Source organism: Cajanus cajan, chromosome 4, assembly GCF_000230855.2.
Source record: "Cajanus cajan strain Asha chromosome 4, NIPB_CcT2T_4, whole genome shotgun sequence".
In the NCBI taxonomy this organism is placed as follows: Eukaryota; Viridiplantae; Streptophyta; class Magnoliopsida; order Fabales; family Fabaceae; genus Cajanus; species Cajanus cajan.
This window is the reverse complement of record NC_138520.1, coordinates 72,751,071-72,770,230: the sequence shown is the minus strand read 5'-3', so window position 1 is coordinate 72,770,230 and position 19,160 is coordinate 72,751,071. Positions and strand designations below refer to the sequence as shown.

At 32.8% G+C, this 19,160-nt stretch overlaps 3 protein-coding genes across 6 annotated transcripts; 2 read left to right on the top strand and 1 right to left on the bottom strand.

Moving 5' to 3' along the window:
* Positions 1-1,489: 1,489 nt before the first annotated feature.
* On the bottom strand, positions 1,490-4,853 carry LOC109788762 (early nodulin-93). Its single transcript, XM_020347579.3, has 4 exons — positions 4,497-4,853; positions 3,866-3,927; positions 2,170-2,245; positions 1,490-1,817 (listed from the first exon to the last, which is right to left on the bottom strand). The coding sequence occupies exons 1-4, from the start codon at positions 4,609-4,611 to the stop codon at positions 1,720-1,722; spliced, it is 351 nt and encodes a 116-aa protein (XP_020203168.1). The 5' UTR covers positions 4,612-4,853; the 3' UTR covers positions 1,490-1,719.
* Positions 4,854-9,178: 4,325 nt separating this feature from the next.
* On the top strand, positions 9,179-14,904 carry LOC109788774 (uncharacterized). Of its 4 annotated transcripts, XM_020347597.3 has the most exons (6): positions 9,183-9,809; positions 10,006-10,047; positions 10,824-10,922; positions 11,878-11,922; positions 12,938-13,075; positions 14,077-14,904. In XM_020347597.3, exons 1-6 carry the CDS (start codon positions 9,438-9,440, stop codon positions 14,407-14,409), a joined length of 1,029 nt encoding a protein of 342 aa, XP_020203186.1. In that variant the 5' UTR covers positions 9,183-9,437; the 3' UTR covers positions 14,410-14,904. The 4 variants fall into 4 exon arrangements, with proteins under 4 accessions (XP_082929136.1, XP_020203186.1, XP_082929137.1 ...); XM_083073010.1 differs by lacking the exon at positions 11,878-11,922 and having other exon boundaries at positions 9,179-9,809; XM_020347598.3 differs by lacking the exon at positions 10,006-10,047 and having other exon boundaries at positions 9,187-9,809.
* Positions 14,905-16,355: 1,451 nt separating this feature from the next.
* Positions 16,356-18,099, top strand: LOC109788766 (uncharacterized). Its single transcript, XM_020347585.3, has one exon. The coding sequence runs from the start codon at positions 16,869-16,871 to the stop codon at positions 17,874-17,876; it is 1,008 nt and encodes a 335-aa protein (XP_020203174.2). The 5' UTR covers positions 16,356-16,868; the 3' UTR covers positions 17,877-18,099.
* Positions 18,100-19,160: the final 1,061 nt, after the last annotated feature.

Sequence of the window (19,160 nt, the reverse complement as noted above, 5' to 3'; positions counted from 1 at the left end):
GTATGATTACTCTTAACAGTGGGATGATAAGTGCATTGGAAACTGAGGACAACACTTTTACAGTTATTGTTTTGAGGTTAGAATTGGAGTTTACGTACATAATAGGAAGAAAAAAAATACAGGTGAACAAGTTGTCGGAACTGAAAAAAGTTAAATACAAGTTAAACATCTATGTGAATGAAAAAATATATGATGTACTATTTTCACTCCCCAAAATAAGGTTGGTATATAAATTTGTCGTTGGCAAGGGTAAGAAGAAAATGGTATAATAATATAAAAAAAATTAGGTCTCTGGAAAGAATTAAATTCGTTAAAACTATTTGTCATATCGTGCAAAGGCTCATGCTATTCCATAATATAATTTTAGTACATCATGGAAAGTAAGTTTTGTAATGTTTTATGTTTATATTACGGAAAGTAGTTCCTCCAATGAATTAAAATATAACTACTACGTAAAATTATTTTTATAAAGTAATTTTGTATCTTTCTAAAGGCATGCCGTTGCTATTTCCTTCCATTCCCTTGTCTTTGTCTCATTTTCCTCGTTTAGTACAGTTATTGGGCAATTCTCAACTTCTCAAATTTTTATAAACTGTTCTTTGTAAATTAAATGAATTGGATTGAATAAATTCAAATTCCTTGTATTTCAAATTCTTTAAATCATTTATTAAATCAATAATAGTAATCAACATTAAAGTTCAATTTAACCTTCAATATAAATAGTTCAATTTTAAATGTAAAGGCCTAGCTAAAGTTATGTAAATCTTTATTTATGTGATATAGAATGGTAAAAAACTTTTTTTTTATCATCCTATTAAAATAATACTGACCTAATTTATTCTCTCTCTCTCTCTCTTTCTTTTTTTTTTTTAAAAAAAAAATTGAACCCAAGATATTTCCAAACCAAAAAGTTAAAAGTTACATTAATTTAAAAGGTTGACCTTGTCGAACATTTTTTTCATACACACGAGATCCAATCCTTCACTAGTCACTACATATTTAAATGGCAATTATCTATCAATCATATCACAAAAACTCACCTAATTTATTCTTTGTCCCCCGTACAGTCGCGCGTGCATACAGACAATTTGTGCAAACAAAAGCAAATGCACGCAATTTGCAAATTTATTTTTAAAATTAATAAATTATTTTTATTAATTCCGTAAGAGAAACCATTTTTGCAGGGAGAGGAGTAATTATGTCCAAAGATAATCGTTTCCAACATATTAATATAATTGAGATTAAATTCAAGCTTAAAACTTGTTTAGATATGCAATGATTTGAAAACTTAACAAATAGAACTGAAATAATTTATCAATAACGCATTTCATAACATCCTTGGGTAGCCAGTTAAAATCGGGTCATAGGAGACTGAGAGTGAAATAAAATGCAACTAGAGTCAGACTTAATTGTGAAAGTACTCTTAGAATTTTGTATTTTTATGATGAGTTGATGACAAATATAGAGGAAACTCAAGCTAACAGAACCATTAAAGTCAACAATTGCATAGCTTAGATTTACAACTTCTGAAGCCGCAGGGAGTGACAACTCCACAAGATAAACATTTTATTTAAAAATATACACCTTGAAATCCATCTGATACAGACCCAAAAAGAAAAACTTTGCAACAGGCCAGCTGATTGTATTACAACAAGTAGCACCATCGTGCACCAAGACAAACAATGGACACTTATATTGCATTTCTAAGGCATAACTGCATTATTGATTGTGTCTCAAAGCATCTTCAAGCTGAGCATTTTTCCTTGCACACTCCAAGATAGTTTTATCAGCAGTGATGAAATATGAAGCAATGGACGCTGTTCACCAACCACAGTCCAATGTTAAACTTGATATGTGTTCAAACACTCCACATATATAGTTAAACTAAAGGAAAAAGAATTTCGTATACAAGTGGATCAGCAGAAAAAAGATGAGCCAAGTTCCAGTTTCATTGAATTTTGAAAATGAGGCAAGCCTTTTTTATTAAGTGCATACATCATGAATGTGTGGATTTGCTAATACGATGTCACCAAGATCAATTGCTTCTTGCTTTGAAGCCAATTTCAGATAACCGTGCAGAACTTACTGAGAAGATTTGTTTTTGTATATACAAAACCTAATAGCATCATCTCAAATTAATTATTTCGTTCTTATAAGTTGAGAACATACCAGCAGATATGATAAGTGCTTGAGCAGTATAATTGAGGTTTGCCTTTGCCCATGGAACCATGCGAACTGCGGCTAACTGCAAATTAGAAAAATGCAACATTAAATAAAGAGGCATAAAATGATTGATATATATATATATATATATATATATATATATATATATATATATATATATATAATAGTGAAATCAAACAATATTTAGTGTTTTCTTCCAACAATATTTATTATCATCAACAAATACAGTTTGTTTGCTAGATTTCTTAATCAAACTTTCAATTATTTGATAACTAAAAAAGAAAAAGTTTTCAAAAGGTAGCTTGGTCTTCAACTCAAATCAGTTGTATAGAAGTTCAAGCAATCAACATTATTTTATACATTACAGCTAGTATTAGGGTGAGGGACAATAACATTCTTCATTCTTACATTATACTAGCAGCCAGAGGAATATATATTAGAGAAAGGCCCTTAAATCCAAACTGTTCAATACTTCATTTACAGCCTTAAGTTACAAAGATTTTTTATGGACAAAGAGCATCTTTGAGTTGATGATGTCATAACTCAAGTGCACAGAACACAAGGGCTTACAGCTATATTAAACTTGAGTCATGGAAAACCTTAAAATCAAGTGGTAGATTGCTACTTAATGCCAACTGGTGGGGTAAGATTGTTTCCTGTATGAAATGATGGTGGAGTCTTATCCTTTGACAATATTTTACTTTCTTCATTTTCACCAATTCATGCAGACATAAATACCAACAAGCCGATAAAATATAGGGCACTAGTAAAAGAGAAAGGTGTGTTAGAATCCATGGTTCAGATAAGTGAAAAAATGAGAGAAATTGAAACAAAATGAAAATGCTATTTGATTGAATCAGCAAGTGTGCTTACGACATGATTGTGTGAGCCTTTATATAGGTCATGTTCTAAATACAAATTACATTTCTAATAGCTCTCACAAGCTGGAAGGTGTTCACAACACTTCCAACTTGGGATGAACACTAAAAGTGCACATCTAATCAAAGTGAATACAATGAATATGATGGAAATACAACGGCTAAAAGTGATATGTACAAAGCTTAACACCATTCAAGGCAGAAGCTGAAATCATCTAAGCCACAAGGCAAAAACTTGATCACCAAGCAAAAACTATACCTCAAAGTTTAACCACTTAGCAGATACACAAATCAATGAGAATGCTTAACCATCATAAGGCAGAAGCTAAATCAACACTTAACCATCAAAGCTGAAGCTACACATAAGACTTAACCACTCAAGATAGAAGCAAAAAATTGTTTTAAAGCTTAAGCATCAATGGAAGAAGCTAAAACAATGCTTAACAACTATGGATAGAAGCCTTTATCAAAGTAAAACTGCATAACCACAGCAATCCGAATATGTTGTCAATGAGGATTTTTCACAAACACCTTGTGAGCACCTCACTAAACAAAACAGCTCTGAGGACATCATCAGTGCAAAACCATAGCAATAATAGCACATCATCAAACAAAAAACTAAGTCTCGCCCAACATCACACATCATCATTACAATCTTCAGCAAAATACATCACATTAGTACAAGCGAAAGGTGCACATGCACCCAAAAGGCAACATAACCATTGTTTCACTGAAATTGTTTATAACTACAAATGAAAAAAAAAAATGTAGCACTGTATCTCAAAATGAAAAAAGTTACATACTGTAGGCACAGCACTAGCGACAAAAGCAATGGAAGCTGCCTTGAATCCAGCACGCACTCCTTCTACATATTAAGAAAAAGCCAAAAGGTATATAATTCATATTTCTCTACATCTATGGTACTCTTTAACAAGATATCATAATAATATTAGAAAATATGTAGCATATACACACCATGCTTTGTTGAAGAAAATCTCATGTACATGCATTATTAATCAGCAGAAAACCAAAATTACTTGAATTCTCCCAATCAGCAGAAATATTGAAGCATGTAATAATTCTATATCACCACTCAATGCCTATTTTCCTTTTAACAACTAATAAATTATTAGCACCCCTCCTCAATACCCCCTTATTTATTTATTTATTCCAAATCTTTAGTTTTTGAGACAGAGAAGATCCACAAACAAAATTAACAAGCTGAACTGATTCTTAACCCTCCTGGGTAAATAGATTTTACCGAATAAAACAAGGATCAAATCAACAATCCTAACTTTAAATCAGATAGTCCTAACATGGGAGGGGGGCAACCAAAAACGATAATCAACATCATGCATGTTCCATTTAATGATGTTTTAAAAATAAAAAACAAAATTTTGAGAAATGAATAGCAAAAAGGAAAACAAGGAATACCACTGGTACATTGCTTGGTCCTCAAAATCTTCCTATCCTCTGCGGGAGAAGCAATGAGGAAACCCCTTTTGTTGGACACCAACATTTTGTCCCCCAGTTCCGACGGAATACCCATTGTGCTATTGTGGTTCACTTCAATTCAACAAATGCTTCTGAAATCTGAATATATGCCTTACTATCATATGTATAAGTAGGTGCCTCGATGGACAAAACAAAATTGAACTAACGCTCTTTCTTTATTCCCTATTTGATTTCAGGATTCATTCATTGTTCCTGGTCATGGCGACTTTTTCTTGGCATTGGACCGCCACCTCTCTATTAAGGCCTTTTGCTTCTTGCACCTCTCATTTCACCATCTGCACTCAATTCTTTTTTATTCTCCAAACCACACTTAAAATGGCTGTTTTGGATCATTTATTTATTTTTGCATATTTTGAAATGATTTTTTTATACAATCAAAAACAATGTCTTAATAGAATATTTAAGCATATACAAGATGAGTATTCCTCTTCTAATAATGTCTGAAACATAAGTCAGTACTATTTATATCAATCAATGTTGGTTTAAAATGAATGTTCTAAAATATAATGTATCAATCTAGAATGATTGTTTTAGAAAATAATCATTCTAAAATAATTGTTCTGAGGCACATATATTACTATGAATTCATCATATTATGTACCATTTTTTAATCATTGTTTCGAAACACTTATTCAATTATGGAATGATTGTTTTGGAATAAATATTATTACTTGGATTATTCATTTTTACATGACCCATTTATTGCAATTTGTTACATCAATCATCTCTTAAATATATAATATTTTATTTTAATTATTTTTACTTCCGCTTTAATAAATCAGCTGGTAATTTATTTTTAAAATTGATATACCATAAACGTCCAGGGTTCTTTCCTTGAAGAATCTTATACCAAGTTTCTTGGTAATCAAAGTAATTATAGGAGGAGGGTTTAGGGAATGAAAGGTCTCAACAAACCTTTTTTTGTGAAAGAATGTTGATTCCAATTTGTGGATGTCAACACTTTCATACTTTTAAGTTTAGAACAATCGATAATTTTAAGTAATTAAAATAAAAGCATATTTTTTTATTTTTATTTTAATTACTTTTACTTCAACTTTAATTATTGCACATATAATGTCATTTGGTATAAGATCCAAACTTGAATTTTTATTTTACTTGTAATATGCATGTATTTTTCTACTTATTTTGAAGAGTTTAGACAAGATTTTAGAAAGATAAACAAATATATTAAGAGGTTAACTAATTATTGTAAAAGTTTATCAAGGATTATCGCCAACTTAATAAAATATAGAACAAAATCGTTATAATTTTAATAATCAAAACTATAATGATATTCAACTTAATTTAAATATTTATAACATCACAAAAGAAATTTGAAAGTGAAAAAGTTATTTTAAAAACTTTTAATTTGCATAAAATTAAATTGAGTTTTTCTACTTGTAAATTAATTAAGTTTTTTAAAAATTAATCTTTTTTTAAGAAAATGTTTTTTGTTAATCAAACTCGTCCTAAAGGAAAGGTTAGTTTAGCATTTGGTCAGTTAGTATAGGTTGTAGGTCCTGAGAAGTGGTAGTAAACCTTGTGATGATCTCATTAGATCTAAGTCCTTGGCCTTAAGATGTCAAGATTAATAAAAAAATATTGTCTAAAGAAAAAGAAAAGTTAAGTGAAAACTTAATGTTTGAACAAGAAGAAGAAACTAATTCAAGTATAATTCAACATGAGCTAATAATTCCAGAAATAGAACATCAAATCTCTAAATTAACTCTTCCTAAATTAGAAATGTCATCCATGTATAACACTTCATGGAATGATATGTTTAAAATTGAATGTGATTAAAATCATAGAAAAGGAAGTTGAATTAAAATTTAGTCATGAAACTATACTCTTAATTTCTAAACTAATTGCAAAACATACTAAAACTTATAGATAGCTCCATATAAGATTTATCTAAGTAGCCATAAAATCTTTGTTCATACTAGGAAATCAAATCTTGTAGCCTTATGAAATAATTGACCTATAAAACTTGAAAATCAAATCTTGGCTATGTTTGAATCTAATTTACATCAAGGTTTAGTTTACATAAATAATTACTCGAATTATTCAATAGCCTTTAAAAGTTTCTATAACACTTTTTCTAACAATATTATGTTAGACATAAAAATATTGGAAGATGAATGGAATCAAAATTCATTTCCAATTACTATAGCATATGGAATATATTATAAGGTAATGAAAACTCAATTAACCCCTGGAGCATTGTTAATGTCTCCAAAAGATGAAACTACTTTACTTTTGGTAAATCCAGAAAAAGTAAATGCAGCGACACTTAAAATTTTAAGATACAATGAAATAATCAGAGGTTTAAAATTGATACTTGAAAATCTTTTAATAGTTGAATTTGTCATAATAGGTGGCATAATTGAATATAAATAAGGAACAATGGAAGTACCATGTACTCCACTAAGGAGATCTATGTCTTTTAGAACTCTTGCCTTATCTTTATCAACTTTTAGTATGGCTAGAAGGTCTTAAGGTTAATCTAGTATTATAATACCTCGAAATATTCATTTAAAAGGTATTAAAAAGACCTTACAATCCCAATACTTGAATATGAATATAAATTTGCTAATACCCCATAATTCACCCACACAATTTGATTTACATCAAGATGAAAGTGTAATAAATGTTATAAAAAAAGTTTGAAACAAATAAAGGATTACTAAGGCAAGAATTTTTAGATACTAAAAATAAAGAAAAAGATATTTTTTTTAAAAAACTTTTAGTCGAGAAGAACTTAAAAAATTATAGAGAAGAGTATTATTCAAAATTAGAAAGAATACAAGAAAACATTTCATATATTTACATGGTTTGAAGAAAATTGTATAAAAAATTTACAAATAAATATTTTAGAATCAACAAAAAAAATTTGAAAAACTTTTAGTGGAGAAAAAATAGGAATAATACCTCCTCTAGAAGAGGTTAAGTTTCCTAATATACAAAATAAAGAAGTAGCAGTGGCTTCTCCTTTCAAAATGATAGGTGAAAGAACAGATCCAAATGATCAAATAGTAACTAAAAATATTTAGAATGTTCATAATCAATTAAATTACACTAATCAACTACTTCATCAAGTAGCTAATGAAGTATTGTATTTAAAATTAAGTATAAACAAAATAACAATTGTTTTTTAAAACCCTAGTTAAAAAAGTAATAAATAAATTATTTTATCAAGATTATAGTAAAAAATGCCAATAACACTAAATATTATATTTATATATTGATGGCAAAACTAGGTGAAGAAGATGGATGATCTTCTCTTGATTTTGCTCCGGTCACTTGATCTTTTCCTTAAGGCAATTCTAGACTTCAAATTCTAGAGATGAAGATGAGATTTGCGGAATTAGAACTAGAGGGAAGCATCAAAGCCAAAGGAACAATGGATTGCTCACAAGGTGCCTAATCCTATAAGCTTTCTAGGAACCTAGAAACTAGGCGTGAATGACTTTGAAGGATAGAAACTTTGCTGAAGCAAATGGTCAGATTTCTCAAAATGGTTCAAAGTGAATACAAGAGTGAAGGAGAGTTACTTAAATATGACCGGAACCAAGGCTCTTGGCGCCAATTCAAATAACATGCAATTGGCGCCCAAAATTTGAATTCAAATTTTCAGCCTCATGTGCATGGCCGTGAATTAAGGCTCCAAGATGCATCTAAGTTTCATTTATCAAGCATTTGAGCTTGATTTGAGCGTATACATGTTCAGCCACCCATGGCTCAAAACATGTGACCCAAATTCAACTCAAATGGCTTCCAAATGAAACTTAGTTTTGGCATCACTTACCTATTTTAGCATTCCTTCCCATTTCCTACTCTAAAGACTTAAATATAATGACCAATCAAATGCAAACAATAGGAAATAATAAAAGGAATAAAATGAATCCAATATTGGGTACCAAAATACCAAAGACCCATAAAACCCAAAAATAGGCCCACTAAGCCTAAGGCCTAAAAACCTTGTCTAAATAATCCAAAATACAAGACAAAAATATATGAAACCTATATTAATATTATATATAAATACAAGACAATGGAAATCTCAGGGTAGGGCCCCATGTGAGGAGCAATTTGGGCCCACCAAGCCCACCGAACCCATTAAGCTTTAAGTTAGCCCAAATCTTTATGTTTAACTCATTCCTCTTAGATCTTTCAATGTGTCACCTCTTACTCTCATAGTCATGATTCCATCATATATTATTTAAAAATTACAACTATCGAATATCATCATTTTATCATTGAAAAAAGTCATTTTTATTGCATAATAAGTGTTATATTAAAAAAAAGTTTTAAAATAAGTATAATATTAATCTTTCAAAATCGTATTAATTATTATTTTTTATTTGTATCTATAATAATATTATGTAATAAATAATGTTTATGTTACATAATTTTTAATAAAGAAAATTAATTATTAATTTTATAAAATTACAATTATGTTTTATTTATTTTGTATAGAATAGTTTATTGCAACACGTATTATGAGATAATGAAGTAATAATTATGCATGCACAGACTAACTAGTATGCGCGCACAATGTGAGATGAAAATAGTGAGCAGACAAAGCTGAGTCTACAAAACATAAAAACACAAAGGCAAAGGAAAAAAGACTTAAAAGAAGGAAAGAAGCAAAGATGGGAAATAACGTGTCGTTATTTTTTGCGGTGGAAGCATCACCTTTGCGTTTGTTGCAACTTCATAATGAAAATCCGCCTAAGTTGTTGTTCTTGTCGTTGTCGTTGTCGTTCCATTTCCCTCTCTTCTCCATACCTCAAACGTAGAAAAGAAGAAAGAAGAACCAAGAACCAAGAAGAAAGGCACCTCATTTCCGCAATCTGAAAAATGGGTCGTCGCCAAAACGGCTCAGATTTCGGCAGATTCGCGCTTCTCCTTCTCTTCTTGATAGGCGCGATCTCCTGCTCCGCGGTCTACCTTTTCCTTACCGTGGTCTTCAAGCCCAGCACCGAGTCTTTGCCTTCAACGGATCATGATTTGGGTTTGAGGGGTGCACAAGAGGAGCAATGTTGCAGAGGGGTCGAGCATTTGGAGCTTTGGGGCGATGCTGTGAAATGGGGTTCTGAATTTAGGTTGAATTCCTCTGAGGAATGTTGCATGGCTTGTAAGAGAACGTGTAGCGGCGAGGGAGGGGCTTGTTTGTGTAATTCGTGGGTGTATTGTGGTGATAGGGAAGCTTGTGGACCTAGATTTGGTGAGGTATTGCTGCATTTCTTATATTTTGCCATTGCTAGATTTGATTTTGTCATATGTGACTTGTGATTTAGGACTTTAAGCAGTGTTGATTGGCTCATTCAATGTTTATTTGTCACTATTAGGCAGTTTTTATTGGTTATGCAACTCCCCATTGTGAGATCTAGCTTAAGGTTCAATTTTTATGCTATTTGTTCTACAGGGGAGACCCCAATGGTTGTGCATTGGACACTCCATCTCGAAGGTCCGATTTTCAAATCCCATTTGATGGGTGAGATTTTAAGAAGGGGGGGCTAGCCAGTGTTCTGTAGGCTCCAGTTAACTAGAATGAGGTGTATGCTATTTTTTTTACTCCCATCGTGTCCTTGTCTGTCTTGTTACGAGTTTGTTTGGATACAAGCTCAAAGTGTTTTTGAGAATTTTTTGTGGAAAAAAAAACTCCTTATTTTAAGTAGAGAAACTTTCAAAAGTTCTTTTTAAACTTGTAGCTAAACATGTTCTATCACTTTATTAAATTATGTTTGCCACTTGCCATTCTCTTGTCAATTCTAGCCCAGTTGGATCAACAATTTTTTTAATGTTCACTTAGGTTTGGAAACATAAATAGACACACCTAGTACTCAAAGTTTGCCTATAGATTTGTTTATTTCCAAAAGCTGCATTCTGTGTAAGTGAATTAGATCAGTCTCATGACATTCTGTGTAGAGATTTTCATAAATCTCTATTTATATATATATATATATATATATATATATATATATATATATATATATACATATACATACATATGTGAATCTAGTTGGCTTAATGACTATCATGAATGGGCTATGATCTAAATCTTGATTCGTAAATTTGGTTGGGCATAATAGTACCGTCATTGTAAAGATATTCTTTTTTGGTTGGTATAGTTTATAGTTTATTATTGCTTTTGCTTCAAACATACAATTATATAATAATGGAATATCCCCGTTTTTTATGCGTAGTAGATGATCCTAATATTGTTTCCTGCTTTCGTTTCAGTGTTGGTTGAAAAGACAAAAGGATGCTTTAAATCCTGATCGACGAGACTCTGGAGATCTAGTTATGTGGACTTCTGGATTTGTCTTCGATAAGGAAGAGGTAGGAATATTATTTATTGTATTTAGTTCTCGCATTGGCATATACTTCATATACAATTTTGAGATATGTACTATCTGTATCAAATTATTTTCTGTGTTCTAAAAGTATTTTATTTTTTAATATAAAAAATAAATTCATTATGAAAAAGGGGAAAAAAACTAGAATGAAAAGGGAGGATAAGGAATCCTCTTCAGCAAAACTACAAGCAAAAATCAACAAAGAAAAAAGAGAACATCTATGAGACAAAGCCGTCCAGTCTCTCAAAATATTGACTAGGAAAATTCCGTTATATGTGCCATGTGCTAAACACCAAATGGAAATCAAATGCGTAATTTATCCTAAAACTAGTGCTGTTTCATTGAAACCTCCTCAAGTATACTAGAGTTGCGCTCCAACCAAATGCACCAAATTGTAAAAGTTTTATATTATAAAATATAAAGTTCTCTATACTAAAATTTATATTATTGATGAGAAAAAAGTAGAAAGAACTGCAGAAGGTTTTCCCCCTTTGAATTGTAAAAAGGGGCAGAAACTTTTGCTGTACAAATAATAACGCCCAAGTTTTATATTCCCTACCAGTTAATTGTTAATGTTTTGGCATTCATGTTTTTGCATATTCTAAATACTTTTGGTGGATTTTCTGACACTAAGCCACATTACTTTCTGTACGTATTTTGAGAATGCTACTTTATGTTAGAATCGCTTCATTCTAATGTATTAATTAATTTTTTATTCTTTCATTTTCCTATAGTTAAAGTCTTTATATTATTAAGATTTATCATTTATCACATCTTTCTGTCCATAAATGTATTTGTGTAAGCAATATTATAATTTGCTCAAAATATATTTATGTTTTTTTTTTGCTCATCCTTAAGCTATGTGATTGTTGTACATATTTTTTTTTCTCTATATCTTTGAGCTATAGATTAACTTTCCCTAATACACGTATTTTTAGGGAATTGTTGGCATGGAAACAGACCATGGAATTCTGCGCATAAAAGTTAGTATTTCCCTGCATGCTCAATTTACTATATATCATTTACATTCATTGGACTTTTTACCTTGGTTATTTTATATGCAGTATTATGCTGGACATGTTTTTTACTTTATCCTATTTCTATCATGTATTCCTAATTGTTTAATCTAGCAAATGAGGCATGTCCAATGTGTTTGAAAAACTCATTAAAAAGCATATTATTTATAACTGTTTGTAAAAGTAGATTGCTAATTTGCTTCTACATATATTTTCTGTATTTATGTGTGGAAACTTTAAAGGAGGACCAATATATTCCATACATGCCTTGATAATAATGGGCTTTGCCGAACTTTGGACAATATGTATGTTTGTAGCAGAAATATGAGATGAAGAGGCTTGAGGGAAAATACAAGTAACATACACATACTGTAAGCATACATACCATAGAAAATCATTATATAATTGATTGATAAAAAATACAATAGAGTGTGTATATGCTCCATATATAAAGCTAATTAGAACTAAAAATTAACTCTTAACAAACTAATAACAATTAACCAATTATTCTAACAAACTAGCAACTCTTAACAGTTTGGTTGATTGGTTTTGTTTTCAATAGGTGATATTGTTCAGTCATTTTACAAACGGACTGGGAATTTTGAGTATCTGTAGCAGAAGCTTGTTGAAAAGCTAGTTATTTGCCTGGAGATAAAGAGAAGAAAGATTTTTAAACTTTGTTTGAAATTTCCCTTAATTGCACCCATTTTATTTTATTTTTTATCTAATGCAATGTCAGATTACATGTTTTTCACACGATAATCATTAAAGATACTGTATGTATCCTTATTGCATTAGTCATGCTGTTATTGTAACTTGCAATGTCATATCATGAATAATATCTAGATACAAAGCCTTGTAAGTCTTAATGTTATATCATGGACAATATCTAGATATGTAGGTCGTAATGTTCTTCTAGTTGTTCATTAGATAGATTGATAGGAGAAAACTGAAAATGTGTTTTAATCCTTCATTACTACAGCTTTTGCCTGAATGTGCTCCACATTCTGTTGCCTACATTCTTGAGCTGTTGGCGATGCCTCATTGTGTTGGTTGCCAGATTCATCGTGCCGAAAGCCGAGGAAGCTTTTGGGATTCAGAAGGAAACCACATTAAAAGGGTAAGGTTCATTATGTAAATAAGCATACAAATTTGTGCGTGTAATATTGCTGATACTGTGTTGATTTTCTTCTTTAATTATTTTTTTTTCTTATTATTTTTCCCATCAATTTCTATGTAATGAATTAATTTGAATTTCATTTTTTTTTCCATAGGAACGTCTCTCTTTCAATTTCTTTGTAAATGAATTAACTTTGACTAACAGTTCCTGTCTTGTGTGTATAACATACCGAGACAGACACGTGCTCAGCACATGCCTGACTGTTGTACTTCTATACTGACTGCCAATATTACTTCACCATGTTTTCTTTATGACTGGACTAGCCATTGTAAAGAACATGAAAATGTTTGGAAGTGTTCATACTTATTTTCTGCTCCCCTTTAGACTTCTAATGAGTTTGTTTAAGAGATTATTAGAGTTTGTTCAGTTCAAATATCCCTATCGTTTTAATTTAATACTTACTACCAATTACCAAAAGAATAAGAATAATTAAGTCTTTTGAATCAAAGGTTTCAAAGTTGTACTCTCCATGCTGAATTCCTGCTAGCATATTTTCAATTTAAATAATTTCCTTTGTTTTCCTGCCTCTCTTACCAATATTTCTTGTCACTATCTGTTTTACTGCATTTGATGGTTTTAACTATCAACCTTTTGTGGCCCTTTTCCTGTACCGGCCATTAAAATGAGAAAAAGGAGGGAAAAGAGAAAATCAACTAGTGGTTGCTTGGTACTGTTTTATATACCTACTTCTGCTTCATTTCTATTCTAGCTTTCTTGTTTTAAAATAGTTGAAGTCTCTTCTTGAAGTAGATGCACGAGGATTTAAGTTTAATCCTCATTGTCACTGTTATAATCTTTCTTTGAAGTCTGTTTATGGATGGTGGAAACATGTCCAGTGCTAGCTGCCTTGTTCTTAACTTTCATTTTTGTACATCTTTCCTCCAGATTGTTGTTTTATTGATCCCCTTGTGGTGTGTTTTTGAATTTGAATGTTGATGTAGACTAAATATGGCCCTCCTTTTGCACTTGTTCAAGGAACATTGGAATCCTATGGGTCTATGTTCAAGAATATTCCAAAAGAATACTGTCCTACCATAAGTAGAGGATCTGTTGCATGGGTTGGTTCTGGTCCAGAATTCTTCATTAGTCTCGCGGACCACAAGGAATGGAGAAATTCATACACCGTGTTTGGCTCTGTTCTATCTGAAGATATGGAAATTTTAGAGAAAATTACTCAGCTTCCAACTAAATCAGAAATTTGGAATAATATTAAAGTCTCTATCTTGGAGAACCCAGTTTCATTGAGGTTTCGGAGAATGGACAAAAAGTCTTGAATCCTCAGTTTCATTCGTTTGTTCTCTCAATTTTTTCCACCTTTGTTAAGTAATCAAGGTTTCAATCTATCAAGGCAATACAGGAATGGATCTAGGGCTCAAGTTACTTCTTTAATGCTTGAGGTGGTTTAAATAATTTTAGGTATTTCGGCACCAAATTATAGCTGATTGCAAATCAAATACAGTTGAGTATACTACAAGAAGTTTGATAGGTATGTGACTGTGGATATTTCATGATTTTGTTATTTCTCTTTTTCCTTGTACGGAAACTTATATTAGTGTTAAAAGAAAGAACAGCACCAATCTCATCATCATAGAGTGATCAGTGATGGGATTAGACCCCGAGATGCAAGCTGATGACTCCCATTTGCAAGCATTATGTGATACGAAATTAGTGGACATTTCTTGATTCACCTGTTGAGGTGTACGTAAGGTGGAGGTATAGAATAGAATTGATTGACCGATTCTATGGAAGTTGTGTGGTGTGTTTCTTCAGCCTTCTGGTGTTTGTTTAGAAAACCGTTTAATATTTGTTAAACAGAACTTTTTTCACATTTCAATACAAAAAAGCTAAAGTAAGTATGGTGTTGCGCAACATAACGGTAATACAAATACACCTTTAGTCTTAAAATTCACGTCGTAAATATAATTTCGTGGAGAAGCTTTTAGTAGTTTTTAACAGTGGTAATGTTTTGTGTTTCTGGAAGGAACTTCAATTTTCGACGTGTACCGTGGCAAAGTTACGTAAGAAAATATGGGCTTAAATTATGAAACATTTATCCTACATGGTAGCTTCTAATCTAGCCCAAAACTTTGCAATTAACATGGTATCGTGGCAAGTTACTGCATGAATTTCTGATCACAAAATTCAAGTATTATTCGTAAAGTAATTAAAGAAAATACAATTCAAAAAACTTAATCATTAGATCATGACTATAAGGTCTTGTAGTAACTTTAAACTACAGTGAATTTTGGTGCTTTTCTTCTTGGCAGTTAGTAGGATTATAGATAAACTCTCTTTCACCTATACTTATTGTCAGAGTAATAATGAAACTTGATATTTAACAAGATTTTAGGTTTAACCCACCCAAGTTGGAATTTTACTGTAACAATAAGACGCAATTGTCACTAAAAGTACATGTGATTATTGAGAACTCGATTTTTCTCTTATAAGTTTGGATCTCCCTAACAAAATTTGAATTTAGGACGTGTTATTTTCAAAAGACCGATTCTAATAGTTCTACTTATAGAACGTTTGGAACTGCATTTTTTTTAAACTCACATCACTTGTGACGTAAAAGTGAAAGAGAAAACACTATTATTTGCTTTCCTAGACGCACATATTAAGTTTCCAAACAGTTCATTCTAACACATTTATTTAAGATTAGTGTAAAAAACAACACTCCGTATTTTTGTAAATTATTTTAAAAAATAATATAATAAAAATTATATAATAGTGAGTAAATATTAAAAGTACAAACAATTATAGAGTGAAATTTACAAAAAAAATAAAAATAAAAGGTTTGTAATTTATAAAAGATAGTTATGATAAAGATTAAAATTGTTCAAAAATATATAAACACAAATGATGAAACAATCCTTTTTATTAATAATATAAATATGAGACATATTTTAGAAAAGTAAAATTTAGAATTATATTATTAATTAAAATTTGAAAAGTAACTTCACAACTTGTTAAATATACTATATAACTTTAATTTTTGATTAATAAATAATTATATGTTGTATTTTTTAAAGTATGTCTTGACTTTTAGTTTTGTTTGAAACATGAAATGTTTGATATTAAAAAATTTATTTTGGGCTGAAAGTATTCCTCTGAATTGTGTGGTGTGGATGAATTCAAAGTTAAAAATCTATCTTGAGTGAAAGAAAAAAAAAAAGAAAAGTAAAAAAGTAATGATTAGTCCCATATTTAGGTAGAAGCGTTGGAAGTTGAGTGGGGGGTGAGTTGATATGAAAGTGAGGAGTATTTGTGAAGGGAGGGCACGTGATGAGCAGTGGGCAGCTTTCATTGGGTGTATCTCTCTCACTCTCTCTCACTCTCTCACTCTCTCTCTCCCCCCACCCCACCACTAATAATAGCACCACGGCCTCAAAGGCCAAGGAAAAGCAAAGAGAGCCTTGGCGGTGGGTAAGGGTAAGGGTAAGGGTAAGGGTAAGGGTAAGGGTAAGGGTAAGAGTAAGTTTAATTACACCCCACAAAGAGGTAATTTAGATGAAATGGTCATGGGCAAAGTCAGAGGTGGACCTCTCTCCCCCGCGGCGCACGTTAGCCCCTCTCCCAAGCGGTGCTCCCCTCCCCATCCACCCACGTCACATTTTCAGCCGCACATCCCTCCCCACTTTAACAACCCTTCACCACCATTCTCTCTCTCCTATCCTGCGCCCTCCTCCTTATCCTTCACCCTATACCTAAAATTCTATTCTCTTTTTCCACCATGGCCTCCCCCTCTTCCCCCACCGACTCCAACCCCCCCTCCGCCCTCCCCCTCCCTCTCCCCCTCCCCCTCCCCCTCCCAGCCCCTCCCGCCTCCTCCTCCTCCTCCCGCCGCCTCCCTCCCCCCTGCTGGACCCCGGAGGAAACCGCCGCCCTCATCGACGCCTACCGCGACAAATGGTACTCCCTCGGCCGCACCAACCTCAAAGCCACCCACTGGCAGGAGGTCGCCGACGCCGTCACCGCCCACTGCCCCAACGCCTCCCCCGCCGCCAAAACCGCCGTCCAGTGCCGCCACAAGATGGAGAAACTCCGCAAACGCTACCGCACCGAGGTCCAGCGCCTCCGCAACCTCCCCCTCCCCCGCTTCAACGCCGCCACCGCCTCCCCCTCCTCCTGGGTCCACTTCAAATCCATGGACTCCATGGAGAAAGGCCCCTCCAAACCCGACACCAACACCAACACCAACACCAACACCAACAACAGCAACAACAACAACCTCGTCTTCCTCGACAACGACAACGATGGCGGCAATGACGACGACGACGACGATCTGTACGAGGAATTCAAGAACGCGGCGGGATCCAACACCAACACGCGGAGCCTCAACAAGCTCTACAAAAACGGCCCCGTTTCGGGCCCCGGCTTCCGGATCCGGATCCCCGCCGGGGTGAGCGGCGGCGCGTCCTCCAAATTCTTCAACGCGGCGCGTGGCGGGAGCGGAAACGGAAACGGAAACGGAAACGGCCCCAGGGTGGCGAAGAGGGAGAGGGAGGACGTGGTGGCGGAGATGGTGGGCGCGATCAGGGTCCTCCGCGACGGGTTCGTTCGGATGGAGCAGATGAAGATGGAGATGGCTAGGGAGATCGAAAGCATGCGGATGGAGATGGAGATGAAGCGCACCGAGATGATCCTGGACTCGCAGCAGAGGATCGTGGAGGCTTTCGCTAGAGCCGTTTCCCACAAGAGGAGTAAGCCCAAATCCACGCCTTCCCCTTCCCACCACTAGCATTTACCCATTTACCCATTTACCCATTTACCCATTTACCTTCCTTCCTATTGCCTATTGCCTATTGCCTATTGCCTATTGCCTATTGCTATACTCTTCTTTTCTTTTTCCCAACTCTTTCCTTGTGTTCCATACTCGAACTTCTTCTCTGTAGCATTGTAGACTTGTAATTTTCCTCCATTGTTTCTTACTCACTTTTAATTCATCTCATTTCCTTTTTATAGCTTTTTATTCACATTTACTAATCCATTATTATATTATTCTTAATTATAGGATGAAATGTTAGAATAAGACTGAATTTAGTAACCACAAGTGCATTTCAGCTTCTTCATTTTTCTGCAAGTATCAATTATGTTCTTGCCTTGTATTTTTACAAAATTATTCACCGTGTTTCTTTATCATATTTTGGTTTTTTGTTTTACTCCATTCAACGCTGACCAAAAGTTGTGTTTTACTGAGATCGTTGTTGTGTGGTGAGGATTTGTTCATGAAAAATGAGTATCTGCTCATGCTCAAGTGAATTTTTCTTAATCTCTACTGATGTTTGCTGTGTTCCATGTTAAATTCACTGGCTAATGGCTATTGCTCTTGAAAATGTCCATGTTTTCACTCCGCCTCCACCTCTCTTAAATTCAACTTTCTTTGCTCATCTTTTTCTTTAATTACATTTATCTTACATTATAATATTTAAGTCATAAGTTTATAACATATTTTTAGATTATTTTTATAATAGAAAACTTTTATATGAAGCTCGCGAAAATACTTTGGAATTTTGCTAAACTTTTATTTTATATGAAGCATCAAACATAAAAGCTGCCTAACTTTTATTTTTAATTTTCGTTCTTTTTCTAAATTAAACATTTGTGTTTTTTTTTCTCCTAAATTAATATAAATATTAATTTTGAATAAATGAATTATAATTATTTATTACCAATAACATTTCTATATATTTTTTCACCTAGAAAAAAACAATCTTATATTTTTTTTTTCACTCAAAATATCATTTGATTAAATATTCATGTTTACTAAAGTTTGTTTTTCTTTATAATAGTGATAGATGTTTAGGTTTTTTTTTTGTTAACACTTAAAAGAGAGGCTCAAACTTGCTTCCTAAATGTAGGGACTAAGATGTTTATGGATTGAATTTTTAAAAATTTAAATAGAATTAATTTATTTTAAAAAAGTAAATTGTTTCAATTTTTTAAAAATATGGGTCAATTTATTTGAAATTAGTTTGGAACGGAGTGATGTGGTTATTCCTTTTAATTATACCTAATATGAGTC

Bases quoted from the DNA above. Each gene is read 5' to 3' on its own strand.
- LOC109788766 (XM_020347585.3), top strand. From the start codon at position 16,869: ATGGCCTCCCCCTCTTCCCCCACCGACTCCAACCCCCCCTCCGCCCTC.
- LOC109788762 (XM_020347579.3), bottom strand. From the start codon at position 4,611: ATGGGTATTCCGTCGGAACTGGGGGACAAAATGTTGGTGTCCAACAAA. The intron at 2,246-3,865 runs GTATGTAACTTT...TCTAATTTGCAG, and splicing joins TCGCTAGTGCTGTGCCTACA to TTAGCCGCAGTTCGCATGGT. The intron at 1,818-2,169 runs GTATGTTCTCAA...GTTGGTGAACAG, and splicing joins AGCACTTATCATATCTGCTG to CGTCCATTGCTTCATATTTC.
- LOC109788774 (XM_020347597.3), top strand. From the start codon at position 9,438: ATGGGTCGTCGCCAAAACGGCTCAGATTTCGGCAGATTCGCGCTTCTC. The intron at 9,810-10,005 runs GTATTGCTGCAT...TTTGTTCTACAG, and splicing joins GTGGACCTAGATTTGGTGAG to GGGAGACCCCAATGGTTGTG. The intron at 13,076-14,076 runs GTAAGGTTCATT...ATGTTGATGTAG, and splicing joins AAGGAAACCACATTAAAAGG to ACTAAATATGGCCCTCCTTT.